The sequence below is a fragment of the Mycotypha africana genome (assembly GCF_025528875.1).
Source record: "Mycotypha africana strain NRRL 2978 chromosome Unknown BDF20scaffold_4, whole genome shotgun sequence".
In the NCBI taxonomy this organism is placed as follows: Eukaryota; Fungi; Mucoromycota; class Mucoromycetes; order Mucorales; family Mycotyphaceae; genus Mycotypha; species Mycotypha africana.
Genome location: NW_026515728.1, coordinates 1407028 through 1434285, shown reverse-complemented (window position 1 = coordinate 1434285; position 27258 = coordinate 1407028). Strand labels below are relative to the sequence as shown.

Genomic DNA, 27258 nt, shown 5'->3' with positions numbered 1-27258 from the left:
CCAATCTGCGAATGAGATTTTGATCGTGTTTTTGAGGCATTTTTGATTTCTATCCCATTTTGGACCTTGACAAGCTAATACGTGACTTGGCCATTTTATTTAGTATCTTGCTATGTTCGTTATGTTACACTTGCAAGACTGATACGCATAAATGCAATGCACTAGAATTCGAGTCGTACTTTCTAGGTTTAAAGTTCTCTAATGCCTACTCGCGCAAGTAATTTGTAAGATTGACGCTGCAACAGGTTTTTGTAGATCAATCCCGTCACTTCCAAAAAGGTTTACTTATTTTTATTAAGATTTAAGGACTGATTAGTAATGACTTCCGCAATTGTTTAGTCCACATAAATGATCACATACGTCCCTTTCGAAAATAGCAGCATAAATGAGATCAAGAATACATTCTTATCATATCTTAAAAAAGGGAGAATTTGAATACTCATCAATTGAAAGCCAAGGCTTTCAAATGCACGTAAATCTGTCTGTAAAAGTTATATAAATTTCATGTTTCAACACAATAATAACCATACATTGCCCTCTTAAGTAACTTAAAAGATCTTGTACTTTATATACTACTGGTCATTCTCAGTAACAGTAACGCTACTGTACCTTTCAATTTGAACTCCGTACAAAAGCCAACCACATGTCATTTGCATAAACTGAAGTTTACATGAACAAAAGAAATTTTGTTTGTTTGCTTCGTTCTTTATTGTTCTTTTGTTCAGCTCTGTGCTATTTCTTTAATACTTTTTTTTTCTCTCTTTCCTGTTCTTTTAGATTCTAAACCGCTTCTACAAAATAAGTGCATATGAATATGCCATGGCGCGTACTTATATTATTAATTAGTGGTTTAGTTGTTATTTACATCGCCATTCTTTCCCAAGATACACCTTATGTGCACCCAAAAATAGTCTACGCCTCATCCAATCATCCACCGTTGTTTCCTTACAAACCTGATAAGGTTGTTCTGTCTACTATTGGAGCTTATGTGTATTTGACATTTTTCAAGTACGAATTACTGAAAAGTAGGGGATCACTCATCGGCACAGGCAATTTGAAATTAGGTGTACAAGGTAAAGCTTTTTCTTTCAGATAGACAGTTTTGACACAATAAAAACTATGAATATGTATTTTTGATGATATTTTTATTGTAGGTATTGTTAAACAAATGAAAAAACCCCTATCCACGCTATTGACAGAACGAGATCTATTGGAATCAGAAGGTAATAGTATTATTTGCTGAGCCGAAGAAAAATGTCGAGTTTACAAACGCTGTACGTTTTTTTTTTTTTTTTTTTGAAATATTACAGACTGGATACCCTGCTTCGAACATGAACTAAACGGGCCGATATCTAGAGTATCTGTTCGAAATAATCATGCGCAAAAACTGCAAACTCAGTTCGCTACACTTTATCATGAGGTGCAAGATGATAGCTCTTTCCATTATATAAGAATTTATTACACCACAGCAGAAGACTTAGACGATGAAGATGATATACGTTTTGAATATAAAGATATACAATTACCAGGCTCAACGTTTGTTAACAGTTTCTCGTTACAGAACGATTCGATCATTTTTTCTAGGTACCCTTCTACATAGTGAAAAGGAAAAGGAAATAATTTTAGTTAACCTTATGGTTTATAATAGAGATCCAGATACATATGAGTTCCATATCATCACTTTGCCTCCAAACATTATAGAAGAACCGCATTCAACTTTAGAACGGGCCAACTCAGTAAATTATCGTATTTCTAATGGAAGAAAAGTGCAAGAATGGTCTCAACCACTTTCAACCGAACACTCGACAGTTTTGTTTTCAAGGCTTTATTCACCAGTGTAGGTTATTATTCACGATTCTCTTTAATTGTGCTTCTTAACTTGAATATTTTTTCTTTTTATTCTATTGCAATTATAGGAATGAGACTTACCGTGTTTTTTCATTGAATCTGCAAAAAACTGCTTCAACATATTTCGTTAACATTACCATATTGGATAATCAAACAATTATCGATGATAGAAACCAACAAGTAACATCCTGGATCCAGAGAGAAAAAGGAGAAGCAGATGTAAAGTATAACATTTTTACATCAAAATTTTTGAGACATATGCTTTCTGACTGATGAATTTTTGTGATCTTTTGCAGTATCCTGTTTATGTTGAGGAAACAATAGATTACAATGGTTTTACAGATATTTCAAACTATCAGCATACTCAACATCAAATGCAGTATCAGCAGCAGCACCTTCAACATCAAAAGCAGAATATGCCCCAACTCATTGCAACGATGAACGCGTATGAGTCTACTATTGCCTTCCCTTATATCAAAAATAAGTTTATCACTCTCGATTATACGGATCGAATCGACATTTTGTCGAAAATCAAATCAGAAAAAGATCGACTTTATCAGTCAACAGTAGCAGTAGCAGCAGCGACTGGTGTATCTGATAGTAATGGCAGTGAAACGGATGGTTCTTTAACAAAACTAATCACCTTACCCGAGTATTATTACTGGCAAAGCTACGAAACGGTAGATGCAGAAATCAAAGGCATGGAATTAAATAAAGTGGGAGATACACTGGCTTTATGGACAGAATTCAATTATGTGTATATCTATACTAGAGGATTACCCGAACAGGAAGAGCAAAAGAACAGAATGGTCTTGAATGGAAAAAATAAAGAGCACGAAAGTTGGTGGAGCAAAATAGAGAAATGGATCGACGTGTTGCTTTCGGATACACCTGAGGATGAGAAAGAATTAAGGGATACTTATTTCCCAGAACCTTGGAAAATGATAATGGCTATCCCACCAGTGAAAGATGAATATGGTGGATCAAAAGCTGTTGGTGCAGTCGGTTTCTATGAAGAAGTTTCAGATGCTGAAGACGACACGAGATATTTATGTAAAGTTTCCCCTGCAGTATACAGAACAGTAGCGAAACAATAGCAGCAGAACTAATATGCAAATTTTTCTAGTTGTCGCTTTAAAAAATGGTAACGTGAATTCATACCGTATCGATGAACATGAACCGCATAAATCTGCTGATTTATGGTCATTTGCTGCCGAAAGATGGGACATGTTATTTGGTAAGTCCTCTAAACAGTCTTATGAAAGTGTTTCCCAACTAAATTATTTTTTCCTACTTTCGAAATATAGCCATGTGCGCTGTTATTTTTATATTCATATACAACGAGTCTCAACGTCCATGAGGAAGTCTATATTTTCGACAGAATGACTCATATACGAAAAAAAAAAAAGTACAAAAAGTAATTATCACCATAGAATCCAGTAATTAATAAAATGTATACCAATTGTATAAGCTTGCTTTTAATGAAACATCAGAAGTTTGTATGGCGTGAAATGTTAATGTTGATGGTATGGAGATCTAAGAATACAAAAGAAGGGAGGGGTGTTTACATAGTAGATGTGTAGATGTTTGATCTTCAGTTTACAGAAAGTAAAAATATTCATCTTGAAGATGTTCAATCACCACGATGTATTTTCTTCTTCGGAGTGAAGATTAAAGGCTCTTGCGTGTTAACGTTCAAAATACCAGCGATTGTCGTTATAGGGTAAGGTTTCCTGTTTCTGACCGTATTAAAATCATAGTTCTTCAGCAAATAGACCAAAGACATTTCGATTTCTTGTGTAGCGAAGAAACGACCAGGACATAAATGTTTGCCCATACCGAACGCTACATAATCACGAGCAGGTGTAGTAGTTGTCTTATTGTTCGATTTGGTAGGATCCATTTCTTCAATGGTAGAGCGGGTGCTATTGGTACCGAAATTCAGTTGTCGAGAAGCAGTTTGCACCAGACGGCCTTTAGGTACCTGATAGCCATTATAATAGGTATAATCTCTCATTGCCTTTTTACCTGTGGCTAGAGGATCCGTGCCTTGACGCAACACCTCACGAACGAAATTATTCAAAAATGCCATTTGTTGCAATTCATCGTAAGTCACCGGCTTATCACCAGGTGAAACGCGGCGAATTTCTTCCAAAAGTTGTTCTTTCAAATCAGGACGGACAATTAACCAAGAAATACAATAAAGCAAATTCGTTGATGTGGTGTGTACGGATGCAAAAGCTACTGACAAGAGAGCATGACAAATTTGTTTGTCAGTGTAGCCAGACACGCCATCATCCTTCTTCCATTCTATCAATAACTGTAAATAGGTTGGTTCTAAACCGTGAGGCACGCCAGCTTCTTCTGCCTGACGCATCTTTTCGCGGTGTTCACGCACAATAGGACCCAAATGTTTCTCCATGACACGGTGATGCTTGAAAGTGCCTGTCATAAATCGCATCAAATATTTGTGCAGCCGATCGGGTACAGCAGCGAATAATCCTACATTCTTGATGATATCGCCTGTGAAGGCAGCAAAAGATTTGATTACCTCTATGTTGGTACCAGCTTCGTCACCGACCAAAGTGGGAACACTCATATAAGCAACATAGTCTTGGAAAAATTCACTAGGTTCTTTGATGATAGTGGGCTCAGAAGGATGGAAAAGATCATGGACAGCATTTTCAAGGCCACGCTGGATACCGGGAACTAAAGAACGCATTCTGCTATTAGGGACGGCCTTTTTTAACAGATATGGGTTGACTTGCATCGCAATTTCCATGCCATCATCGTCAAAAAGATAATGTAGATGGAGGAGATCTACAAAGTAATATAGGCAACACCGTTATAACATATTTTTCAAATTTGAGCTTTTTTATTGAAACTTTCAATGTTGGTGCACTTTTACCTCTAACAACGCCGTGTTCAAGAGATAAGTCGTCTCGTTCTGCTTTCAATGTTTCTTCGCCACATTTGCCATTGGCAACTGTTACAGTTTGGCCTAACAGATGTAGATTATAAATCTCACCATATCGTTTATCGCACCAATCCAGAAATTTGTAAGGCATGAAGGTTGTATAGAGAGTATGGCCAATTAAAGGTAAGCTGAAAGGTACCGTAGGAGGTGCATTTAATTTCTGACATTTGGTTTTAATGTAACTGGACAGATTGTAAAGTGTTAGAAAGGTAGCAGTGCCAATAAAAATAAGCTCGTTCCTGGAGGAACGTCGGTAAAGTCTTTCCAATTGCTCAACGATAGGTGATTGTTGAATGATTTGAAGAGCTTGCTGAATAGGAGGTGATGCTTTTGTGATAATAAAATCCATTTTATGTATAGAGCTAATGTAGGGAAAACAATTTGGAAAAGTGTGACATTCACATCTATTTATATGGATCTTTGACGTTTTAATTGTTTTGTTTGTATTGCGGCACGAATTACCGATTTTTAGGGTGTATTTGATTTCATCCAATCAAAACCCACGAAAACAAGGAAACAATGGCAGAAAAAACAATTGCATCAGTGTGATCGAAAGTCCGAAGTTAAAAAACTGGGATGTGGGGGAACAATAGAAAACGTCTACCGCACTTCTCGGCGATGGTGTGGACTATAATTTGATAATTTTTCCTAATAAGGTATTTTTGATCTGCTCGAACAACCAACACATCACTGATAAATGTAAAAAGCAAAAGTACTGCATGCTTTGTTTAGAAGACTTTAATGAAGATATCTACAACACTTGTACCCTTTAGTTAAATTTTGAAGTATTGCTTATCTTCCTTCCCGGTCGAGCATAATAACGTATGAGAAATAGATATCGTACTGCTAAAAATGATCTACAGTTTGCAAAACTTATAGATAGAGTTTGATTTACGCTGTCTGAACAGAAGAAAGCAAAAGCGACAAATGATAGTTTGGTTTGAAACTCCTTTCAGCGCATGTAGGTTCTTTGATGCTCCTTGGTAAATTTCAACATTCACAATAAAAACGAACAAAATAACTCCTTTCTTACGAACATGCGCATCATGCTAAGATGTACTTGCACGTTTGGCTGGTGAGAATTTGTTTGAAACTTGCAATTTCCCTTTGACAGTACTGATTCCCAATTACCGTATATAATTTTTATTTTGCGTCTGCAAAGACATTTTAATGATCATCAGCTATAGTGTTGCATTAGACTGTCGAAATTCTTTGGTTAACAATGAGATACCGCAAGCATCTTTGTCTTTGCGGTTTAGTATAATCGGCCTATTGGTCGGCTCAGATGGTATATAGTCACAACGTAGCTCTGACTTTCCTGCTCTCATGCCGCAGATGGTATTTACACGACAGACAAAATCACATTCTGGCGTTAACGGTGAGGATTTATACCGATTAACCCAATACTGATCAAATTTGTTGTTATTGAGTTCCATTTCTTCTGTAAAATGATGCCACCAAGCTGGTGACAATGGTGTGTAAGGATTATCATTCGAGCCATACAAGTCTTTCGCAGAGTATTCCTTATACCAAAGCTACGTAAACGTTGAAAGTTAGGCTACAATTAAATCTCTGCCTGGGAATCCAATGTTTAGCACAACACCATAACTTACAGGCAAACGACTCCACTCTATAGATTCGTTGAGGTTGGTTATGTAAGTATGTGTCTCGATCACCTCGAAAGTTTCAGCATCAACAGTATATGTTCTAGAACAGAAAAAATGCAGTTCAATCATCTCACTTTTTCATCATCGAATCAAGTTTTATAGAACAGTGTTTCTTTAGGTGTACCTGAACCCAGGATTCAAATCAGGGAACGGTGTGACAGAGGGTCCAATGTACGCGACTGAGATGGCATCCTCGGCTTTCTGCGATCCCTCCTTGTAGAAAATCTGTATCTCGTCCCTTATATTTGGTACTACAAGGTTATATCATTCTGTAATATCCAAGGATTTGGATTACACATCTGAATAAAAAAACAATGCTCACCTGTGTGTATGTCCAAAAAACTGCCCTGCAATCACATGCGGAGCATATCTTTCCACAATCTGATAATAGTAGTTGGAATAATCATGGAAGCAACTTGGATCTCCAGGAGCACTATGGCCGATAATCCAAACTTTCTCATTCATATCTTCCGCTTTTTGTAGATGGCCTATGAGCCACTCCAAAATACCATTGGGATCCCTTTTCTTGGGTCGTTCATATAGCCACCAATTTAGATTATAACAAAAATTTGTGTTTAAGCTTATTAACTTTAATCCATCCACAGGATAACTAACGTAACTTCCACTCTGCTGATGTATTCTATTCAAATGCTTTTCGTCGATCCAGCCTTTCCAGTTCTCTTTTAATGCATGATATAGCCACGCCATCGAAAAATCGTCATGGCGAGCGCCAGAGGGTAGGTCGGAATCGCGTAAAGGAAATAAATTGGTAGGCGCTGCCTCGTGATTTCCTACTGCAGGATATAGGGTGGTATTGATCAAAAATGAAGTGTCAAAATGAGCATGCAATAGATTGTACGACATATCTTGTATCATCTGTGTTTTGTAAGTAGGAAGAGTCTCCCATACTTCATGAGGGGGGATGTCACCTGTCAGAATGGCAAATGACGTATTTGGCGCAGCATTGGGGATATATTCCAACATAGATTCTATGAGTGCAAGCGGCGAGTCACAGCCGAAAGAACCCCACGGTGAAGCTTCGCTGAGAATGTTATTAAAGTCGGTAGACTCACTTCGGCAACAAATAGGCTTAGTACAGAAGGTTTCCGTTCCTGCCTTAAAAATGAAAGAGAAAAAATATTAATTACATTGAAAGGTTGGGGGGTTGGAGGGAGGGTTTGATTAGGATTGCCTATCAAATGTTATGGCGGTATATCAAGTGTTACCTCGTATTGAGGATCCACATGCCAATCACTTAAATGAAGCACAGTCATGGTTTTGTTTGATCTTTTGTGCATATATGGATTTTCTGGCTTCAATTTTGGAAATGGCAGTTTCCAAGGTTCCGTTGCTGAGGAATAGAAAATGTATAAAATTAGCATAGGAAGGTTTATATGTTACATACAAAAGTCTTGATATACCTGGATATGGACATGTATTCAATACTGAAGCACAGAGTAGATGACCATCCTTTCCTGATATATCCATTGTCTAGAAATAGATAGTCATTGAAACCTATGAATCACTGTGATTTCTTCCTTCGACTATTTGCGAATGGCTATTTACCCTTAGTACTCTACGTAAAACAGGCCCTTGCTCCCTGACAACGCCCTCACACTATTTCAAGTTCCAATTAAACTTGTCCATTAGAGAGAAAAAAGAAAAGATTGGAAAAAGAAAAGGAACCCTTACAACTTGGTTATCAACGTATTTTGATCTTTTACATATATTTGTCATTGCAGCCAGCTGCATTTTTTCAGGAAGGAAACACAGTCTTTTCATTAATTTCAACAAGTTGATACAAGAACCACAATTTCGTCTCGCTTTGTCGGGATCTCGAGGATCGGATAGTAGATCGACATAAGCAACTAACTCATCTTCAAGTTGTTGCTCATTCATAAACGCCAAGGCGGTCTGCTGTTGTTGAAATACAGCATCAGCTCGGATATAAGAAAACAAACATAATACTGATATCAGAGAATAAATTAGTAATCTATTATATACAACTATCTTTCGCATAATATAACAAAAGTAAGTGAAAAAGATGCTATTTAACATTCATTCAGCCCTGTCACTGGTACATTAATGCATTATTCCATTTTTTTTTCCGATTTTAAAGCAGCTGTCAGAAAACTTGTAGATGATTCGCTTAATCATTTTTTGTAGATGGCATTTGAATACACACCTGCTAATCTCCCTATCACGCTTGGATAACTCTTATAGCTCATATACCTATTCTGCCATGATGAAAAAGGCTTTCATCATTGAGGTGCGAAAGGAGATATGCTTGATCGAATGAGCTCTGGAGTTTTTGATTTTGCGAATATAGAATCCTTTTTTTAAGCAACTATCGTAGACTGTACCATTCTAAGTCATATTTGTGCTGATGTGGGGTAAGAAAGTCAGCACAAAGTTTGGTTGTTGTTTTTTTTTTATTTCCAATAGAAAGTATTACTGAAAAACAGTATCAATGATCACTTTGAGCCTAGTGTATTCCAGAAAGATAGTGTGCAGCAAAGCTTATCCTGTCGGGCTTCACAATGGAGCGTTTTCACACTTGAACATTTTCTCCAGAAACAGAAATAATGCATTATTTTTCGCGAAAAGGTTTCAGCAACGCTTCCTTTCTCATCGTAACTCGACAACATTGAACAATAGGATGCATCCTTTGGATAACACAAACGTCGAAAGCTTCACGATCCCTGGCGCGAAAGTTTTTGATAGATACTTCCAGTGTCCACTAGGCAATGTATTTTTCTACGACAATAAAAAGCAAGGGGCTTCAGTGGAAGCTTTACATTATCATTGAGGGATTTGTAATTGACATTGAATTGTCCACGTAGATTATGCAAATGAGGCAACAAGTCGAAAAATCAAGGTCTTTGTTCGTCATTTAGTTCCTGTAGATAAAGTCTCCGAGATGAAACGAATGCCTTTTTTCCTTTACCTTCAGGTACCAAACAGAAACAATACAAAGAAAAACGTAAATAAAAGCTTCATGAAGCCGTATAATTGATTAATGAACCATAATTTTTAGGGTGGACCGGGTTTCGAGTGCGCATTACCAAGCAGTGCCTCGTCGGGTTGGGTAAAAGTAGCTTTCGAAAAGGGGTACCAGGTGCTTCTGCTCGACCAGCGTGGCACTGGCTTTTCCACTCAAATCGCTGCTGAATCTCTTGAAGCACAATTTCATACAGACGACGAAAAAGTAGATTATTTGATGAACTTCCGTGCAGATAGTATTGTGAAGGATTGTGAGCTGATTCGCAAACGACTTACTGCTGGCCGGACGGATAAAGAAGAGACTCGTCTTACCTTGCTGGGTCAGAGCTTTGGCGGTTTCTGTATCCTAACATACCTTTCATTATTGTAAGTGAGTAATTGAAAAGTTTAATGCCTCACAATGTAAAAGTTGCTTATTAACGATATGTAATTTGTCTGAAGTCCCAAATCCATTCAAAATGCTTACATTACTGGAGGTGTCCCACCATTGGTTGATGATCCTGACAAAGTTTATAGAGCCCTCTATCCCCGTATATTGAAAAAAAACGTACTATATTACAATAAGTTTCCTGCGGATATCGCCCGGGTTCAAAAGATTCACAAATACCTATCTACAAATGGAGTGACCCTTCCGAATGGTGGTAACCTATCAGCACGCCGCTTCTTGCAGTTAGGGTTAGCTTTCGGAGGTTCCGGAGGTTATGATGCTGTGCATGCTATTGTTCAGTCTGCTGCAAACGATCTTGATCGGCTTGGAAAGCTTAGTTTCCGAACTCTTAGTACCATTCAAACCACTCAAAGTTGGGACACAAATGTTATTTACGCCATTTTGCACGAAGCAATCTACTGTCAAAACAAACATTCGAGCCGTTGGTCTGCCGAACGTATCCTCAACGAAGCGCCTTTTTCCAAGATTTTTGAGTGGCGTCTTGAGAACTTGTATGATAACCGTCCTATTTACTTTACAGGTGAAATGATATATCCTTTTATGTTGGATGATTATGCAGAATTACGTCCCCTGAAAAACGTGGCTAACCGATTAGCGGAAACGCGTTGGGGACAACTTTATGATATCCATGTATTAAACAATTTGGAAGGTGTTCAAGTGGCTGGTGTTAGTTACTTTGACGATATGTAAAAATTACCACACAGCTTTTTACTGAAGCCTTGGTACAAAATTGAAATCTTACTCACTCGTATATTACTCAAATATTGATAATTAGGTACGTTGATCGTAAACTATCCGAGCATACTGCTAGTGAAGTCAAAGGATTTCAACAATGGATTACAAATGAATATGCACACAAGTAAGATATAATTGTTCTATAAGTTATTAGTTGAAGATTTCTCATGTCGTTGGCTTTGCATTATTCCTTATTAGTGGCTTACGTGTCGATGGAGAGCGTATTTTGACATATTTAATGAAGTTAGCTAGAGGTGATGAAGCTTTCAATAGATAACTAGTTACTAGCTGCTTTTTGAGCCGTTTAGTGTAATTCAAATAGTGTATGTTATTTTGACTGTATCGAATAAACCGTAATCACAACCGGCTTTATCTGTTAAAGAAAAGTGAGTGTTTCTATTGGTGGGATTATGAGTGTAACTGTACATAATTACAGCAACGAGAATGTATATTCATCAAAATCTCGGTATGACCTAGTTGCTCCCAAGCTATATAGACTCTATGTCATTCTTTCTGATATAGAACATCTAAGTGCTTCCAAATTGCTCAGTTTACCTCATATTATATGAACACTTTCAAGTAGTTTTTAAGTAAGCTCCTTCGATACATATCATCTTTACCACAAAGAAATTGTCATTCTACATATGTTCATATCATTTCTCTTATAGCTCTTTATTGTAACGTCCGTACGTAGTATTCGACATAATTTTCTGAACCATCAAAGTGATAACATCATTGAGCTTCTTTATCATATGAAGTTTTGTATTCTCATCTGTCGCCATTTCATCAGCATTGATAAATGGGTGTTAACTTGAACTATCAGTCTAGGTATCTTCTGAAAAAAGACGATTTTATTTTTCTTTAAATTCAAGTGCTTTATTGTGATTCCTGGATTGATAAATAAAGGAGGACAAAAGAGAGAATCGGGTATACACTAGGGTTGATGGGACAGAAAATAATAGAATGCTCCTCGTACATTCAGAATACATAAAAATAACGTGGACTTTTAGCCTATATGTTGCTCATATAAGCGATCTACATCTTTAAGGGTTATCTTTAAAGTTACCGAAGATATCAATCGGTTAATAGCGTTATCTGTAGACCAGATATCATGATTAATAACTGTCGACCAATGGTTTTTTCATAAAGCTTCCAAGATGTTACTACCAGTTCTAATGTGTAATTCTCAGTATACTCAGCAGACGGCAAAAAAAGACGAAGCTTAAACCCGGGTGTGTGTCGTGTAATAACGGTGATTGATATACAGTATAAAAGGAACATAACTTTTTGAAGAGAATAAAGAATCATCTTTTATCTCCTTTCTAAAACTTAGTGTTTATTAAAAGAGTACCTCGTTATATCGTTTTTTTTTTTTTTTTTTTTTTTTGTTTAAATTCAGGTTACAATTTTATTATTTGATATGAATTCAAAAGGGCGGTAGATAAATAGTTAAGTATTTAAATGTGAGAAAGGAAACATTAAGGTGAAGTAGTACACATATGGTATATAAAGTTTCAGCAAGACAGCTAGCCTGTAACTTGCTGGGATAAAGACTCTCCACTTTGTAGAGTGATCTTAAGGGTAACCGAGGACTGAAGTCGTTGGAAAAACATTGTCAGTAGACCAGGATTCGACATTAACGATCGTGTACCAGTGATATTTCCATAGAGTTTCCAATATGTTGCCTACTAATTCTAGTGTATAGTTCTCTGTAAAAGTATTATCGTTTCGTAGTTTCAAATTGAGCAAAACATGCCATACGTCTTCAGGAGACCGTAAGACATGAGAGAGAGAGAGCTGAGACTGTGGTATTCGCTAGTTTTAATTATGAAGTAAAAGGTAAAGAATAACACAAGAGAAAATAAACACGAAAGCTTAACGAAATCAAACCACCGTCTTTATTTCTCTTTCAAAAACAAACTAAAGAAAAAGAAAAGAAAACTAAAATTACTGCTATTAATAAAGACTTATTGTGTTTGCTGTCTACGAAATGACTGTATCGGGATCTATAGCTGACACTGATGTATTATGGTCAAATAATACTCAGTGAATCAGAGGTTTCCGTAAAAGAATAGGTCTTCCCTTTAGGTGGATAATTACTCGTCCATCCCAGAGCGGATTGATTTGTAATGTGCTATCCTGGCAGATCCAGGGTGATCATGCAGCTACATCTATAATCCAATATCTATCGGCCACCAGTTGTGTAGCTCAGATACTGTGGGAATGATTATAGATGTTGGCTAGGAAGAGATATTCGTGCGTGGTGTTCTTTTGATTGCGTGAACAGTTATTGTGTTAATAAAGAGTGATTGAGCCTTTTTTATCTCCAACCATACTTTATTTCCAGAACAGGGAGCAGTACCGTGACCTACTATGTTTTGGTTGTTGAATCAATATATCCTACGAGTACATATACCAATCCTGCTATATACCTGAATGTCATATAGCCATAGATAACCTAAGTAAAATATATTTCATAAAGATAACCTGTTCAAGTCTTATGTGAGGTAGCTAATCTCAGATAAGAATTATCCTTAATCCGTATTCTTTTCTTATCTTATCTTTATGTGTTATACATTTGATCTAAGGTTCAAATGTATGCAATCGAACACACCGCTTACCAAACGGGAACGAAGATATGAGCAGTACTCATATCTGAGATCAAGTTTTATTTTACATTTCGTTAGACGTTTTGAGTAATTTACTCACCATCGTGCCTCAAATACGACAGAGACAAAGCAGCTGACCAAAAAGACCATTTCATAGGGCTGCCAACCACGAAGTGAAAGTCATCCTCAATGGAGGCTGGACATAATTTACATGTAGGCGAAGGCCAAAGCCGAGGACGGAGACGATGTAAAGATGACTGAGTGCTTAGAGAATCACGTAACAACCGCCACCAACATGTAACGACTTTATGAGGCAAAGGCAAAGACCAAAAAACTTTCCAAACCCTAGGATGACAAAAACCAGATGGGCAAAGATAAGGAATCTGTGGGATGCCAAGCGTAGCGGACGGACCTGCCAGCTTCTCTTTCAGGTAACGTTGTGACCAATACTGCCGTAAGATACGTGACGTAGTCAGTTTGATGAACGAGAATGCCTTAGTAGCACTGATTTGGATCCTCCAGTGGTTGCATATAGAAGCCCAGTGCGCAACAGTGAGCCAAAAAGATCTACGCTCCACGCACTACTATCAAATAATTATTAAAAAATAACGTCGCCTGCAGGATTTGAACCTGCGCACGCAGAGCGTATGAGATTTCTAGTCTCACTCCTTAACCACTCGGACAAAGCGACTTGATATTTTGATAAGTCCCGTAGCTAATTTATCAGCTCACTACAGCGGGCTTCAAATTCTTGCCCAATTTAGTAGGTCAGATGTCAAAACCCTCGGGCACTTGTTCCTTCGGTCCATGCCATCCGGGCATGCACCCTTTCGTTTGTCTTTCTTCCCTTTTGCTATTTATGGTATTTACCTCTATGCTTATGAAAATGTTTAACTATGAATTCAAGATCAAATTACACAAATGACTATTTATATATATTTTTTTTATGTTTATGTTAACTTAGGGCAATTTGCACGATATAAAAGGACTTAGGATTTTTAATATAATAAAATAGGCTCTTCGACCGCAAAAGTTTTTTTCTTAAATTTTTTTTACTTAGACTATTTTTCTATTTCTTAAGGTTCGCTTAAGGGGGAGGGATACACACTCAAATGGTTCCCAATTATCTAACCGATAATTCTGACACAATAGGGCCCCCTCACTTGACAATTTTTTCATAATTTTAAAACTAAATATCAGGTTAAGAACTATAATAAAGTCATGTGACATTTCATCGGTATTTTTTTACGGGCCGGAAACTATCGCTGAGTTAATCTGTTTGCTAATGCTCGAAATAGATCGTTCTTTCATAACTAGAGATGCTGTTGTAACTATCAATATAACATTAGCAGATTAACTATATATTATATACTAGTACTCTAGTCTAAATTATGCACTTATGGTTCAAATATATGAAAAAAAGACAAAAAACCTATGGCTTGCGAGCTTTTCATTTTATCCGATGCTTTCCAACTTAACATAACACTTAAGTTACGGTGCTAATTGATACCAGTTCTTTAAAGTTTTTATTCATTTTATAGTCTGCAATAATGCATAATTCATCTTTTTTATCATTACAGTGTATCATTTTCTTGCCTCTATATAAATCTGTTCTTCAATATGGCAAAATTAACACTGCGAATTGTTCCTTTACGTAACACTCTTATATTGACTGTTCTATTACAATTTTTTTATCCTTTCAATATAAGTTGTAAAGCCTTGTTGTTAAAGAAATATCTCTCAATAACCTTTAACACAGGAACATCCATTGATCATACGGATAAATACAGCTCATCCCTATTTTATCCTCACTTTTTTTTTTGGGTTTCCACTTATGATACTGTATCTTTGTGATGTCCTCTATAATTTCCTAAGCCAAATATAATGTAATTACTCACCTAAACAACACTACATGTATTTTCCTATCTGCCCATATTTATTTACAAGGTCTCAGACATGCCTTTTCTCCAAACAAATTACTTATTTCAAAAGATATAAAAGAGACCCAAACGTTAACTCGAAATAAAGACATTCAATATCTTTTTATAGTCTCGCTACTTAATTTAGTCCACCATAATCCTAATTGATAAGATTTACAATCTTAAAACACTTCACCTTTACAATCGCCTTTTGGTCAAAAAAAGCTTTTTAGTTCTTTGATCAACTGTATCATGAGCTACGGCAACAGCTCTTCATGAACAGTATTAGAACATTTAATTGCTGAATTGTCTATCATCTACAACTAATTATTCACCGGTATACATGTTCCTTTTGTATTTCTGCAAATTGTATTTCATAGTCATATTTTGATGGAAAATGCAGTTTTCTCGCACAGCAGACACACACCCCATTGACGTCACTTTTTTACGTGGAGAGATGAAGCCCCTAATAAACACCAACAATAGGGCGGGGTAAAGATTCGGTGAAAACCCACTTTTTCTAAAAGAAACAATGATTTCAAAAAAGCAATTTTTTTCCCTTTTTCGATTCAACTACACAATATAATACTACCCTTCTCTTTTCTTAGTATCTTCCTATTTAATCTCATAAAAATACAAAAAACCAATATATATAATGGCTTCTCGCATTGTCAACTCACAACTCACCGCCTCTCTCAAACGTGCTGGCGTTCGTTTTCAAACAACCGGTGTACAAAATGAATTCTTCACTCAACGTGAGGCCGTAAAGCACCATGCTGCTGGTAAATAACGATAGAACAAATGATTTGTTTCAACATTTGTAGTAGTTTTTTTTTTTTTTTTTTTTTTCTGTTTATTTATACAAAAATCGACCGTTGTCCCTTAAAATAGATGCTGCTGCCACTTGGAAGAAGATTTCGATTTTCGTTTGCATCCCAGCGTAAAGATTTTTATCTTTTTAAAGCAATAACGAGTATTTGCAATAAGCCTGCACACTCACTGATAATCACTAAACGTTCACATAGTCTTGCTGCTGCTGGTTTTAACGCTTACAATCTCTACCAAAAACATCACGAACACTTGGCACACCACCCTAAGGAATGGGTTAAATACCCTTATATCAACTTCCGTGGTCGTGATTTCTTCTGGGGCAAAGAATCCCTCTTCTTCAATCCCAAAGTCAACCTCTCTGCTGTCGATCAAGATTAAAAACGAAAAAGCAGTTATAGAAACAAAAGACAGAAAAAAAATATCACCCTTTATATTATTTTCAAGGAAGCAGTCCAGAGTCTTGAACAACATTCTCTTTTTAAAATTGTATAAGAACTTTTTGGTAGAGAAACAACCTCTAATAAAAGCGCAAATATCATGTTCTCACCTACCAAAAACATGATGATATCATCGCATATATACATATCCTCGATGAACAGGCTTCGAAGTAAGAGTATCTAGATGTGTTTTATGGTAAACGAACGCCTGCTTCGTATTTTTGTATGAATATTCAGCACCAGTCAGGCGAATAATGTAGTTGTATTGATCTCCTCCAGCTCTGTCCAGCTCTTGATTGAAGTATATAATTACCAACCGCTTTCAGCAGTAATAGCTGCATATATTGTACTGTGGCGGTCGCAAACTACGTCCGATTGGTGCTATTCTCTCATGATTGACTGTTACATCAATGGTTTTTTTTTCTTTTCTTTTTTCTTTCAACCTCTAAATTTTGTTCTTTGAACTTTCGGTTACAATTTCTTATTGTGGAGTCTACATTGATATATGTATTCTCTGAATTAATCGAGCAAATGACAGGTTGAAAGTTGATTGAGCGCTAAAGCTATAACTATAACATAATATCAAAACGGTACATTTGCATACGTCGCTGGATCTTATTAACGCGCTTTTTGCATATGATAAAGCAAAGATTCAAGCATAAAGTCAGTTTTGTCTATGTAATTAATAATGATGTTTGAGGACTTCCATTCGAAGAGTCGAAGCAGCAGGAGAATAAAAGATAGTATGACGCACATTCTGTGTATTGAGATTGATGTATAGATTTACTGACAGAATTATAGTTATCGAGCGTATCACGTGTGCGAATATACATATAGAGTCATTTGCATATAGAAGTATTTCACAAATAGTTAAGAGACATCGATTTCTTACTGGACGCAACACAATTCCATTGTGTTTTGCATCAAATGCAAGTATAATATATGTGTTATCGTAAGTTGTAGCGTTCTCTAAATCAATTCATTTACTCCCATAAAACTACAAAAATAGCAACCACACTCAAATTAAAAGAGTAGGCATTAAGTCTCAAATACTATTCGTGTTATATGAATTTTCCTTTTTTTTATGTTTATTACTTGAGTGAAAACTATTGCAGTACATTGACTTCTTCTCTTGAATATAAATGTAATTCCTAAGTTGCTCGCTCCTTTTTTACATACAATATAACCCTTAGATATGTAAGGATGGCGACATCTTTTGTTCCTGTGTAGGTGAGATTTTTAATTCCCTGATTGGGAATCAAAAAGTCTATAAACAACCCAGAGCAGTCACAACCATGTCCAAATGAAGGTCCGATTTAACAGAGAGTCCCGAAGCTGAAGCGAAAACGCATTACTAAGCTCGAAGCTCGTTTTCTCGAATTTGCATAAGTTGTATCATGGCTGGTGGTGAGATCGATCTGTCGAATGTCAAACATATTGTCCTTGTCCTGTCCGGTAAAGGCGGTGTAGGAAAATCTTCAGTAACGACACAGTTAGCGCTTAGTCTAGTGGACAAAGGGAATAGAGTGGGAATCTTGGATATAGATCTGACAGGACCAAGCATTCCAAGAATGTTGGGTTTGGACGGCAAACAAATTCACCAAGCTTCCCAAGGGTAGTATAATGGAATATCAATGGACTATAAAGTATTTAATTATTAACCGAATGAAAAATTACAGATGGGTACCAGTTTACGCTGATGAAAAGAAGCAACTGTCCTGCATGTCTATTGGGTTTCTACTAACAAATAAAAACGATTCAGTTGTTTGGCGAGGGCCCAAAAAGAATGCAATGATCAAACAATTCCTTCAAGATGTATATTGGGGAGATTTAGACTATTTATTAATTGACACACCACCAGGAACATCAGATGAGCATATCGGCGTGGTCGAATATCTTAGAGAATTCAACCCTGACGGTGCAGTGATTGTGACCACACCTCAGGGCGTTGCTATTGCTGATGTTCGTAAAGAGATCTCATTCTGTAAAAAGGTCGGTTTACCCGTATTGGGAGTATTAGAGAACATGAGTGGGTTTGTATGCCCACATTGTACTGTAAGTGATCACAACGAAAAAAAATGCCCAAGCTTGTCTGCATGAATGAAAAACTATATATTAAGTATTTTTTATTCATCTCTAGGAATGCACAAATATCTTTTCATCTGGCGGTGGAGAATCTATGGCTACTGAATATGGTATTGATTTCTTTGGTAGAGTTCCTATTGATCCTGCTTTCACAAGCATGGTTGAAACGGATGGTGACGGGTCTTACGTCAAGTCGTTCAAAAATTCCAATTTATTCCCTCTGTTCAAAGAAATTAGTCAAAAAGTCGTTGAAAAGTGTACAGCAGGCATTTAACAAAGCTTCGTTGCGTCCAATCCCCAATATTCCTCTAAATGGTCCAATATCGCTGGTATGCTTGAAAGCGTGTTGAATGTTTTCTTTTCTGCATTGCTCATAATATCCTCAAACATGAACATCAAATGGTGGTGAAAAATAAACGAGTTTGTACCATATCCAAGTGCTAATTTGACATAATCTTCTATACATTCCCAAGGTGTAGTTTCGTATCCGGCAAATAAAGCAGGATTTTTTAACAGACCCCTTGCTGACATGACGCCGTCTACACCTGTTTTTTCATACATCTCATCAGCATCCTTAACGGAAAATATACTACCATTGGCTATTACTGGTAGATTGATTGATTCTTTAACTAGCTTAATCCCTTCGAAATTGACAGGCTCAGTTGATTTTTGATGTCTTGTACGTCCATGGACTGCTAAGAAATCGACTCCAACAGATTCTGCTCTTTTGACAAATTCGTACGTTGTTCTAATATTTTGAATTGAAATAAAACCATGTTAGCATCTATCTATATATATATGTAAGAACATCCGTGAATAGTGAACGCACTTTAAATCGTTATGTACTCTTATTTTTATACTACAGGGTATATTAACTCTTCCTTTGACTGTACGAATCATGTCTCTAACGTTTTCAGGATCTTGCATTAAATAAGCTCCAATCTTTTCCTGATACGTCCATTTTTGAGGGCAGCCACAATTCAAGTCGATACCACCCGCATAGGGTGCTACAAGCTCTGCTGCATCTGCGAGATCGCTTCCTTTATTTGCGGCAAACTGGACCACTACAGGATCGTCAAGCTCATTTGTAGTAAAATCTGACGATCGAGCAAACTCTGAATTTTTAAATACATCGGCTAATATCATTGGAGTATATGCAATATCAGTATTATATCTACAGTTAAATTTTGACGATCAATCAGGAATTCGAATAAATGTTTACTAATGCTGATGTACGCCCTTACTTTCTAACAAGTTCTCTAAAGGCTAATTTACTGTATCGTACCATAGGTGCACAAACAGTAATTTTCTTTTTGCTATCCAATACATCTAATAGCGTTGTCTTTTTTTTTGGTAGTTCTGACATAGAAGCTGGTTTCTTCGTTCTGAACAATAGAAGTAATAGAATTGGGAAAAGGGGACAAAAAAGTTGCTGCCTCTTTTTATTCATACAATTTCAGCAGCGACCCAATCAGGCTTGTTACAATAATTGATCGCTTCTATCATCTCAGGAACTGATCGATTTTAAGGCTTTTGCCGACAGTTTCAATAAATAAAGGTTACAATATGCTCAATAATAAAAAAAAAAACCTGTTAATGTTTACTAATATTGATCTCACTATTTCAGTAAGTTGTTATATATAGCTTGTACAGTTTTTTAACGCTGATCTATTTAGCATGAATCTGGTTCATAGTAAAAATTGCTTTCATGCACATGATTGGCCAATTTGAAAAAGAACAAGCCACCTGTCAAAAACATAAAAACGGAATTGATGAACTGTTTCAAAGTCTTTACTTTCAAATAGTCTGGGCGCCACTGTAGAAAACATCAACTATGAAATCGTCCTTTAAAGTAATCAGTATATTTGTTGACGTGAAATAAAGCTTATTTATACTTAATTTTACGAATTCAGTTTTCTAATCTATTAGGTACAGTCTATACAGGTGGCAATGTCCTGTTTACTCCCGACGGTAACTCTGTTTTGAGTCCCGTTGGTAATCGAGTATCAATTTTTGACCTAGTCAAGTAAGCCATTGTTGAGTCGAATGTACTGCATCTTTCTCGTAGTTCTAACTGTATCTTCACATCTACAGTAATACTTCTTATACACTTCCTGTCGAAATGAGAAAGGACATCGATCGCATGGCACTTTCACCCAACGGCACATTGTTAATTACGGTAGATAAAGGTAAAGGCAGCTAGATCCAGTTAATGCAGTATTGAGTAAGATTGAACAACGTTATTCATCGGTTATCGTTAGATGGTAGAGCACTGTTGATCAACTTGAATCGTAGAGTTGTACTTCATCACATGAATTTCAAAGCCAGAGCGAGAGCAATACAATTTAGTCCTGACGGCAAGTACGTTGCCATTACGAATGAAAGAACGGTTGATATATGGAAAGCACCAGGCCATACACGAGAATTTGCGCCGTTCGTGTTGTATTTCAAAGCTTTAGGGCATCATGATGAAATCACAAATATCAGCTGGAGTCCTGATTCAAAGTAAACAGCATAAAGCCTTCAATATACCAGCGGCCGATTTACTCATTCATTTTTGTCTTTCTTTAGGTTCTTTTTAACAACATCAAAGGATATGACATGTCGTATCTTTACAGTAGACCGAACAATTCCAGATTTTGTCCCTTCAGTTTTAACAGGACACCGTGACTATATTGTGAATGCCTGGTTCTCTTCAGATATGAAAAATGTAAGAATTGTACTTTCCAATTAATATATACGAAACAGGACGCTGAAGATTATGCATTCTCTGTAGATTTATTCAGTTAGCAGAGACGGGTCTTTATTCCAATGGGTTAACTCAACTTATGCCGCATTACATGGAGATTCTGATACAGAAATGGTAGAGGTGGACGAGGATGGGAATGAGATTGTTCGTTTGGATAAAGTTAGATGGAGAATCTTGAAGAAGAATTATTTCAATCAAGTTAGTGTCAAAGTGACAGAAGCACAGTTCTTTTCTGCCAGTAATTTGGTAGTAGTTGGCTTTGCCAATGGTGTCTTCGGCATCTATGAAGTTCCTAACTTCACAACTATTCATACCCTAAGGTAACATTGTATTACTCTGATAATACAATCGCGTCAGTCACTGATACATTAGCCATTTTGCGATATAGCGTTTCTCAAAAGAAAATTGATTCAGTAGCTATCAATGCTACCGGTGAATGGCTTGCATTTGGCTCGGCAACATTAGGTCAATTGTTGGTTTGGGAATGGCAGTCAGAAACCTACGTTCTAAAGCAACAAGGACACTATTACGATATCAATTCAATTTCTTATTCTTCAGATGGACAGAATTTAGTCACAGGTGGAGATGACGGCAAAGTCAAAGTATGGAATACAGTTTCTGGATTTTGTTATATCACTTTCAGCGAGCACAGCAGCAGTGTTAAGGCAGTTGAATTTGCCAAACAGGGCCAAGTTTTGTTCTCTGCTAGTCTAGATGGCACAGTGCGTGCTTTCGACTTGATCCGATACCGTAATTTTAGAACATTTACCAGTCCTAATCCTGTTCAGTTCACTTCATTGGCCGTGGATCCGAGTGGAGAAATTGTTTGTGCAGGCACAATGGATACTTTTGAAATTTATGTCTGGAGCGTACAGACTGGTAAATTGCTCGATATTTTAGCGGGACACACTGGACCTATCAGTTCATTGGCCTTTTCTCCCACCGGCATGTTACTTGTCAGTGGCAGTTGGGATCATTCAGCTCGTACTTGGGATGTATTTGGACGTAACAAGATCGTTGAAACTCTAGTGCATCAAACTGAAGTATTAGCAGTAGCCTTCAAACCAGATGGACATGAAATTGCCGCAGCTACGTTGGATGGCCAGATCACCATTTGGGATATCGCAGATGCTAAGATTATTAACACTATTGAGGGACGTAAAGATATTATGGGTGGCCGTAAGGCAAACGACCGCACTTCAGCAGATAATGCAGCCTCCGGTAAATGCTTCAACTCTCTTTGTTACACGGCAGATGGAGCAAGCCTTATCGGCTCCGGCACCAGCAAATATGTCTGTATTTATGACGTAGCTAGCACTCACTTGATCAAGAAGTTCACTATTTCAAGAAATCTTTCTTTGGATGGTACACAGGAAGTACTCAATTCCAAGTACATGACTGAATTTGGTAGTCTTGAAGAAATGGATAGCGAGTCGTCAGATACAGAAGAACGACGTGACTTATCCTTACCAGGTACCAGAACTGGCGATCTTTCCGTCAGACGAACAAGACCAGAAGTGAAATCAAATGCTGTCCGATTTTCACCAACTGGACGTGCTTGGACAGCAGCGACCACAGTTGGCCTTATGATTTACTCTCTAGATGAAGATATCATTTTTGATCCATTTGATTTAGAAGTTGATATAACTCCCGATACAGTAATTGAAGCATTGAAGGAAAAAGAATACCTGAAGTCTCTATGTATGGCATTTAGGTTAAATGAGAAGCCTTTGATCCACAAAGTTTTCGAAAGCATTCCTCCAGATTCTGTTGAAATTATAGCTCGCAGTATGCCAGACAAGTATCTCTTCAGATTACTGACATTAATCGGTATGCACATGGAAACAAGTCCGCATATTGAGTTCCATTTGTTATGGGTAAAGCATATTATGACAGCACATGGTAGATATCTACGCGACCATCGCGGTCAATTCCAACCAGTCTTTAGAGCTTTACACAAAGGCGTCAATCGTGTCAGAGATGATATTGCGGCATTGTAAGTATACAAACAGCGTAATTATGCTTAAAGTAATTTTCAAATTTTCTAATCTATTCATTCCATTACTCTAGATGCGATAATAATCAATACACACTAAAATATCTTCTTAATCAGCAAACCATCGCTTCTAAAAAAGCAGACGCATAAATTTACTTGTAGATAGTCCTCGCTTATTTAATGAAATAAATCTCACCATAGACCTGTACATATACATTTCGAAAATGAACAAGTCGCATTAACATTGTCTTTTATTATGAACTGTGATGATATATACCTTAAGCATTTGACAGTATATAGAGATGATAGGGTTTTGCAAAGTAGGCAATATAATTGTATGATTATTTATTCGAACTATGTACAAAAAATGAAGTACTTGCAAAGTCGATTTAACTGGTGGTGTCCATCGCTTCTGTAGCAGTCTGTACGGAGGGTGTGGTGTTATTGACATTACTTAAGTCAGTGCCTCCGTTCTCAACTGTAACTTTATCATTATCCTCTTCCATAGCTATTAGATTTGCATTACTACTGTTGTCCGCATCTATCTGCTGCTCTTCTTCCTGTAGCTTTTTAAGCTCTACCTCAGCAGCTGCCAAAGCTTCTTGTATGGGCGAGGCAGCCTTTACATGATTAAATGAAGAAAGTCCTATAAGCAAGATACTTCTTTCAAAGGATGTATATTATTTTAATTAGTACCTGCACAAAATCATCCAACAACTTATCAATTTGATCTATCTTCATTTGTGCTTTTCTATTTTCTTTGATCAATTGAGTCTTTTGAATTTGTAATGCTTCTTGTTGTTCTTTTAGGCTATACAAATATTGGACCACAAATTGATTAGCAGGATAAGCCAAGGATGCCAATTAATTTACTGAAGAGCCATTAAAACTTACGCTGATCTGATCACAAGCTCATATTTTAAGCGATTGATAAAGAGCTGATGAGGGTTATCAACGTCTCTTTTATACTCTTCTCCTGCATTTTCTTGAAATTCTTCCAAAGGAATAAGCTCTATGTCTTGAAAAACTGATCTAAATTCTTGACATTGCACGATTTCTTCGAGAATGTGCCGTTTTTCATACATAACTTCTTGAAGTGCGAGCTTTTTCTCATTCATTCGTTCTCTTGCTTCCAATGTCGCTTGTTTACTTTGAAAAATTGCCGTAAAAGACTCTACTGCCAGATCCTTTATCGCTTCAAAATGCCTACTAATCTCTTCTTCGTCAATTTCACTATAACTATTCTCTGTTAAGCTGCCCTACGAGATTATTGGTTATTTATTCAATATAATGTTGTAGAACGAATTTAATGGTTGAAAAAGTTCTTTGAACTGAAGATCGATTACATTCAATTTCTTTTCATATTGTCTCAATATTATATCTTGTAACGTTTTAACTGCTTCGTCTATATCCTGCAATTTTGCTAAAGACGTATTTTTTATGGTCATGGTTAGCTGATGATGTAAAGTATTTAGTTTGAAAGATGTAAACGTCGGAAGGAGAAAAAGAGGCAGCTGGTTTTTGAGGTGTCTCCGTAAACGTATCATGAAAATGCATTGAATAAGCCACTAGGTAAAAAGCTAGAGTAACATTGTAATATTCGGTCGAGAGAAAGCATCTGAAAACATTTCGCCTCAAGTCGTTTAGCAACAATTACGTTCTGGTTATCTAATTCTGAAGAGTAAGAGTTGGAATTTTTATTGAACATCTAATAACGCAGCGACACAATATACGCACGCACACACACATTTTAAACACACATGCTACATATACAGTACTTTTTTCTTTTTTTTTGTTTGATTTGGAAAAATGTATCTTTACTTGAATAAATTAAAGGCGCTAGAGAGCTAGTTGATTTAGCCGTTAATCTATTGAGAACCCATTTCCTTGGCGAGTTCTTCAGCACGCTTTTGAACATCACTGATATCACCTTGCATATAGAAAGCAGATTCGGGCAAAGCATCATGCTTACCAGATAAAATTTCCTTGAATGAGCGAATGGTGTCAGTCAATTTGACAAGACGACCTTCATAGCCAGTGAAAACTTGAGCGACGGCAAAAGGTTGAGACAAGAAACGTTGGATCTTACGGGCACGTTCGACGACCAACTTATCTTCTTCTGATAATTCATCCATACCCAAAATAGCAATAATATCTTGGAGAGATTTATAATTTTGCAAGATTTGTTGGACTTCAGTGGCGACCTTGTAGTGTTCTTCACCGACAATACGGGGATCTAAGATACGGGACTTGGAATCAAGAGGATCAACAGCAGGGTAAATACCCAATTCAGCAATAGAACGGGACAAGACAGTAGTGGCGTCTAAGTGAGCAAAAGTTGTGGCAGGAGCAGGATCGGTCAAGTCATCAGCAGGGACATAGACAGCTTGGACGGAAGTAATGGAACCATTTTTGGTAGTAGTGATACGTTCTTGCATACCACCCATATCAGTGGAAAGAGTAGGCTGATAACCGACAGCAGAAGGAATACGGCCCAAAAGGGCAGACACTTCAGAACCAGCTTGAGTGAAACGGAAAATGTTATCAATGAAAAGTAACACATCTTGACCCTCATTATCACGGAAGTATTCGGCAATGGTCAAACCGGTCAAAGCAACACGAGCACGGGCTCCTGGGGGTTCATTCATTTGACCGAAAACTAAAGCACACTTGGAATCGCCTTCCAATTGAATGACACCAGTTTCAATCATTTCATGGTAAAGATCGTTACCTTCACGAGTACGTTCACCGACACCACAGAAAATGGAGTAACCACCGTGAGCCTTAGCAATGTTGTTAATCAATTCTTGAATCAAGACAGTCTTACCAACACCGGCACCACCGAAAAGACCAATCTTACCACCACGGGCGTAAGGAGCCAACAAGTCGACGACCTTGATACCAGTTTCGAGGATTTCAGGAGTAGGGGATTGGTCAACAAATTCGGGAGCTTCGGCGTGAATAGGACGGGTGGCCTTAGCATTGATAGGACCACGTTCATCAATAGGTTCACCGATAACGTTGATGATACGACCAAGGACTTCCTTACCAACTGGAATAGTGATGGGAGCTCCGGTATCTACAACTTCCTGTCCACGAACAAGACCTATTTATATTTATTTTCGAGAAGTTTTTAGCTTGCGTGTACAAACTTTATCTATTTGACGCTTTTGACATCCCAAACTATTGTGCTGTTACTTTTATTGTACCTTCTGTACCATCCATAGCAATAGTACGCACGGTGTTCTCACCCAAATGTTGAGCAACTTCGAGAACAAGACGACCACCGGCATGGTTTTGAACTTCAAGGGCGTTCAAAATAGCAGGCAAATTATCTTGGTCGAATTGGACGTCGACGACGGCACCGATAACAGAACTACGGTACAGTATTATAAGCAACTTATAAACTTAATTGAAAAGTGTATATAACCCTAACTTACCGAATTTTACCGGCAGCGGCGGCAGAGGCATATGTTCTAACTATTCAATCGTAAGGTAATCAGTATATGGACGATGCCATTGTCAGGTACAAAAAGTATGTTTACTTTGAGAGGCTGCTAGTCTGGCAGAGTTTCTAGCTTGAGCACGAGTAGCTTGAGCAGCTACGAACCCAAGTGCACGAGATATATACATGGTTTACGGGCGAAAGAGATGTACAGAAAGAGAAAAAATAAACAAAGGTATTGGGCTGTATACCCCACCAAAAAAGAAATTACGCGGTAATTGAATCAGCAAGGGGTAGGTGGTACTCGTCAAACTGTGGAAAAGTCACCGGGAAGCTCTCTTGAACAATTTCGATAGATCACACTGATCATTGGCTCATTCTTCCACAGCATTAAATGATGATGGTGTTCGCAAAGAGTAAGATACCACGACTAGCTTTTCAATCCTACTAGAGTTCAACGTTTTTCAAATAGACTCTGTAATGCAAAAATAAAAAAGTACGCGAAACCC

General features: G+C 37.3%; 13 protein-coding genes and 1 non-coding gene across 14 annotated transcripts; 7 read left to right on the top strand and 7 right to left on the bottom strand.

Moving 5' to 3' along the window:
• The first annotated feature begins 697 nt into the window (after positions 1–697).
• On the top strand, positions 698–1334 carry BDF20DRAFT_452906 (uncharacterized protein). Its single transcript, XM_053075483.1, has 2 exons — positions 698–1223; positions 1311–1334. The coding sequence occupies exon 1, from the start codon at positions 809–811 to the stop codon at positions 1094–1096; it is 288 nt and encodes a 95-aa protein (XP_052937365.1). The 5' UTR covers positions 698–808; the 3' UTR covers positions 1097–1223; positions 1311–1334.
• On the top strand, positions 698–3314 carry BDF20DRAFT_865145 (uncharacterized protein). The gene is made up of 7 exons (XM_053080781.1): positions 698–1223; positions 1311–1584; positions 1649–1837; positions 1917–2067; positions 2145–2901; positions 2975–3085; positions 3156–3314. The coding sequence occupies exons 1-7, from the start codon at positions 1169–1171 to the stop codon at positions 3206–3208; spliced, it is 1590 nt and encodes a 529-aa protein (XP_052937364.1). The 5' UTR covers positions 698–1168; the 3' UTR covers positions 3209–3314.
• Positions 3315–5217, bottom strand: BDF20DRAFT_865140 (cytochrome P450). Its single transcript, XM_053080780.1, has 2 exons — positions 4757–5217; positions 3315–4668 (listed from the first exon to the last, which is right to left on the bottom strand). The coding sequence occupies exons 1-2, from the start codon at positions 5172–5174 to the stop codon at positions 3482–3484; spliced, it is 1605 nt and encodes a 534-aa protein (XP_052937363.1). The 5' UTR covers positions 5175–5217; the 3' UTR covers positions 3315–3481.
• A 789-nt stretch (positions 5218–6006) lies between these two features.
• Positions 6007–8391, bottom strand: BDF20DRAFT_905764 (Metallo-dependent phosphatase-like protein; the record flags this gene model as incomplete). The annotated part of the gene is made up of 8 exons (XM_053083203.1): positions 6007–6360; positions 6439–6532; positions 6617–6730; positions 6815–7608; positions 7719–7843; positions 7914–7983; positions 8059–8109; positions 8185–8391. 8 exons carry the CDS (start codon positions 8389–8391, stop codon positions 6007–6009), a joined length of 1809 nt encoding a protein of 602 aa, XP_052937362.1.
• Positions 8392–9151: 760 nt separating this feature from the next.
• BDF20DRAFT_905763 (Alpha/Beta hydrolase protein) lies at positions 9152–10806 on the top strand (the record flags this gene model as incomplete). The annotated part of the gene is made up of 5 exons (XM_053083202.1): positions 9152–9236; positions 9336–9445; positions 9530–9861; positions 9937–10629; positions 10719–10806. 5 exons carry the CDS (start codon positions 9152–9154, stop codon positions 10804–10806), a joined length of 1308 nt encoding a protein of 435 aa, XP_052937361.1.
• A 1290-nt stretch (positions 10807–12096) lies between these two features.
• Positions 12097–13655, bottom strand: BDF20DRAFT_865100 (uncharacterized protein). Its single transcript, XM_053080779.1, is given in 3 exon segments — positions 12097–12270; positions 12290–12475; positions 13405–13655. The coding sequence occupies 3 exon segments, from the start codon at positions 13435–13437 to the stop codon at positions 12205–12207; spliced, it is 285 nt and encodes a 94-aa protein (XP_052937360.1). The 5' UTR covers positions 13438–13655; the 3' UTR covers positions 12097–12204.
• A 241-nt stretch (positions 13656–13896) lies between these two features.
• Positions 13897–13978, bottom strand: BDF20DRAFT_t66. Its single transcript has one exon. It is a non-coding gene; the product is annotated as a tRNA-Ser (tRNA).
• Positions 13979–14611: 633 nt separating this feature from the next.
• Positions 14612–15249, top strand: BDF20DRAFT_865099 (uncharacterized protein). The gene has a single exon (XM_053080778.1). It carries the CDS (start codon positions 14908–14910, stop codon positions 15139–15141), a length of 234 nt encoding a protein of 77 aa, XP_052937359.1. The 5' UTR covers positions 14612–14907; the 3' UTR covers positions 15142–15249.
• Positions 15250–15861: 612 nt separating this feature from the next.
• On the top strand, positions 15862–16415 carry BDF20DRAFT_817823 (cytochrome c oxidase, subunit VIa; the record flags this gene model as incomplete). Its single annotated transcript, XM_053077290.1, has 3 exons — positions 15862–15988; positions 16098–16146; positions 16232–16415. 3 exons carry the CDS (start codon positions 15862–15864, stop codon positions 16413–16415), a joined length of 360 nt encoding a protein of 119 aa, XP_052937358.1.
• A 1456-nt stretch (positions 16416–17871) lies between these two features.
• BDF20DRAFT_912339 (cytosolic Fe-S cluster assembly factor NUBP2) lies at positions 17872–18833 on the top strand (the record flags this gene model as incomplete). Its single annotated transcript, XM_053083941.1, has 3 exons — positions 17872–18089; positions 18154–18529; positions 18615–18833. The coding sequence occupies 3 exons, from the start codon at positions 17872–17874 to the stop codon at positions 18831–18833; spliced, it is 813 nt and encodes a 270-aa protein (XP_052937357.1).
• BDF20DRAFT_905760 (uncharacterized protein) lies at positions 18830–19847 on the bottom strand (the record flags this gene model as incomplete). Its single annotated transcript, XM_053083201.1, has 3 exons — positions 18830–19307; positions 19389–19733; positions 19804–19847. 3 exons carry the CDS (start codon positions 19845–19847, stop codon positions 18830–18832), a joined length of 867 nt encoding a protein of 288 aa, XP_052937356.1.
• A 1023-nt stretch (positions 19848–20870) lies between these two features.
• BDF20DRAFT_905759 (WD40-repeat-containing domain protein) lies at positions 20871–23308 on the top strand (the record flags this gene model as incomplete). The annotated part of the gene is made up of 4 exons (XM_053083200.1): positions 20871–21064; positions 21131–21269; positions 21336–21628; positions 21697–23308. The coding sequence occupies 4 exons, from the start codon at positions 20871–20873 to the stop codon at positions 23306–23308; spliced, it is 2238 nt and encodes a 745-aa protein (XP_052937355.1).
• A 662-nt stretch (positions 23309–23970) lies between these two features.
• BDF20DRAFT_817408 (Fms-interacting protein-domain-containing protein) lies at positions 23971–24752 on the bottom strand (the record flags this gene model as incomplete). Its single annotated transcript, XM_053077253.1, has 3 exons — positions 23971–24115; positions 24199–24563; positions 24651–24752. The coding sequence occupies 3 exons, from the start codon at positions 24750–24752 to the stop codon at positions 23971–23973; spliced, it is 612 nt and encodes a 203-aa protein (XP_052937354.1).
• A 264-nt stretch (positions 24753–25016) lies between these two features.
• Positions 25017–27196, bottom strand: BDF20DRAFT_452607 (ATP synthase subunit beta). The gene is made up of 4 exons (XM_053075482.1): positions 26850–27196; positions 26745–26784; positions 26514–26680; positions 25017–26410 (listed from the first exon to the last, which is right to left on the bottom strand). Exons 1-4 carry the CDS (start codon positions 26935–26937, stop codon positions 25173–25175), a joined length of 1533 nt encoding a protein of 510 aa, XP_052937353.1. The 5' UTR covers positions 26938–27196; the 3' UTR covers positions 25017–25172.
• Positions 27197–27258: the final 62 nt, after the last annotated feature.